The 2,500-nt window shown below is 38.0% G+C and overlaps 1 protein-coding gene across 1 annotated transcript in view; it reads right to left on the reverse strand.

Annotated features, from left to right (window-relative positions):
- The window catches only part of lamc1 (laminin, gamma 1), a 104,720-nt gene that overhangs the window by 19,674 nt on the left and 82,546 nt on the right, over positions 1–2,500 (reverse strand). Inside the window, exon 16 of the mRNA XM_080033567.1 lies at positions 1–88. This exon is cut by the window's left edge and continues 158 nt beyond it. Coding sequence (XP_079889693.1) covers positions 1–88 — 88 coding nt within the window. The remainder of the gene's footprint in view (positions 89–2,500) is intronic.

The following is a 2,500-nucleotide window of genomic DNA, read 5'->3' on the forward strand; positions in this document are numbered from 1 at the left end:
CACTTACAAGCACGGCACGTCCTGATTGGTCCGTTCTGCCCCAGGGGGTCGCCAAAGAATCCATCGTCACACAACTCACAACGCTTACCTAGGGATAGAGGGAGAGAAGGATAGAATAATTTAGATGGAGAGAGAGAGAGAGAGAGAGAGAGAGAGACATTTCATTTCATTTTCCTTTATTTAACCTCGAAAGATCAATTGAGGGGTGACCCTCTTTTACAATGACGTCGAGTTTGTACAGATACACAATATACAATGAGAATACATAACAAGTTTACACACACACACACAGACACACAGACAACAACAATTTAAAACATTCAGATCAATTGAATGAGAGACATAATAACCTAATTAAAACAGTTACAAGTGTAGAGGGGCTGGTTCAAAATAATAATTTTAAATTGGTTAACAGTTATGAGTGTATTTATTTTAATTGTATGTTGTAGGCTGTTCCAGGAGTCAGGGGCACTATGGCTAAAAGCGGTTTTACCAAGCTCAGACCGGGCATAGGGGACATATAACATGAGCATGTCAGTTGAGCGGGTTTGATAAAGCCCATCTGAAATAAGCAGCATTTCTGTCAAATATAATGGTAACTTTCCAGTCAGAGCTTTATATATAAAAATATGCCAATGTGCATCACGTCTCTCCTTAAGGGAGGACCACCCAACCTTTTCATATAAAACACAATGGTGTGTATCATAAGCATCTCCTGTAATGAATCTCAAAGCAGAGTGAAATACAGAGTCTAGGAGTTTAAGGCATGAACGAGATGCATGCCGATAAACCACATCACCGTAATCAAGGACAGACATAAAAACTGCCTCAATAATCCTTTTCCTACTGAACAACGGGAAGGTGGCTTTATTCCTATAAAAATAGCCAATCTTTTGTCGGAGACGACAGACAAGATTTTTTATGTGAAATGTAAAAGAGAGTTTTTCATCTATCCAGATGCCAAGATATTTATATTCAGTGACTCTTTCAATATGAGATCCATTATTTGTGTGAATAATAAGATCATTAAAATGTGTAATTCTTGCTCTGGAAAAGCACATATATTTTGTTTTTTCTATATTAAGGACAAGCCTGAGATCCACTAGACAGTTCTGCAGGGTGTTAAAAGAGCTCTGTAGGTTCTGAACAGATTGTTGCACTGAATCAGAAATGCAATACAGTACAGTGTCGTCCGCATACAAATGGGCATGGCAGTTTTGTAGTGATGAAACAATGTTATTGATGTAAATTGTGAATAGGACTGGACCTAAAATTGAGCCCTGCGGAACACCATTTGTAACTGTTAAAAACTCAGTTTGGTAGCTTCCCAGCTTAACTGACTGCTGTCTATCAGAGAGATAGTCCCTAAACCAGCTACATGTAGAATAATCAAAACCAATTTCATGCAGCCTCTCTAAAAGCAAATGGTGATCTAAAGTATCAAAAGCTTTTGACAGATCAACAAAAAGTGCTGCACAGTGCATTTTTTTATCGATAGCTGTAACAATGTTGTCTAAGACCAAAGTGACAGCAGATACAGTACTGTGGCCTGCCCTAAAACCAGATTGAAATGGACTCAAAATGGAAGCACTGGATAAAAAGGATTTCAACTGAGTATTAATGACTGATTCTAGAATTTTTGCTAGGCATGGGAGTTTGGAAATTGGCCTGTAATTGTTAAGATCACTTTTGTCACCCCCTTTATGTAATGGAATGACGTGAGCTTTTTTCCAGACTTTAGGAACAATACCAGAGGAGATGGAAAGATTAAAAATATGGGTTATTTGTTTTGATATGATAAGTGCAGAGAGATTTATTGAAAATGGGTCCAAATTGTCCTCTCCCATGTACTTCCTGGGGTTGATGGCAAGAAGCGCATCTACAACAATACTTGTTGGGACTTGAACAAGGCTGAAAAGAGGAGTTTTAGAGACAGGTGGTATGCTATTTTTATTTCTCGTGGTGGTAGGCGTAGAAGGCGTAGATACTCCATTGTGAAAGAGTTTACCAGCAGCTATAAAGTGTTTATTGAAAGCTAAACCAATTTCTTTCTGATCATTTAAAATCTGATCATTTATTTTTAACTGACTGGGAACAGTGCTAGAATTGTTTTTGTTATAATTCACAGCCTTCCAAAATAGTGCAGGGTTGGAGTAGCAGTTTGAAATTAGTTCGAGGTAGTAGTCTGATTTAGCTTTCCTAACCATGGATATGCACCTATTTCTGATTTGTCTGAAAGCAGTCCACTTGGAGTTTTCACCAGAGCGTCTAGCTAGGGACCATGCTTTATTTCTCTCTGCAAATATATCGGACAATTCATTTGTGAACCAGGGGTTTGATCTATTTTTTACTCTGTGCTTTTTAAGGGGTGCATGCTTGTTCAAAATGGAGGAGAAAGTATTGGTGAAAAATTCTAAGGCCAATTCCACATCAGATATTTCACTTGTGAGATGAATGTCACTTTGATAGAGTTCATTTAAAAATGCTTGCTCGTTAAAAC

The sequence above is a fragment of the Ammodytes marinus genome (genome assembly GCF_949987685.1).
Source record: "Ammodytes marinus genome assembly, chromosome: 9".
Lineage (NCBI taxonomy): Eukaryota > Metazoa > Chordata > Actinopteri > Uranoscopiformes > Ammodytidae > Ammodytes > Ammodytes marinus.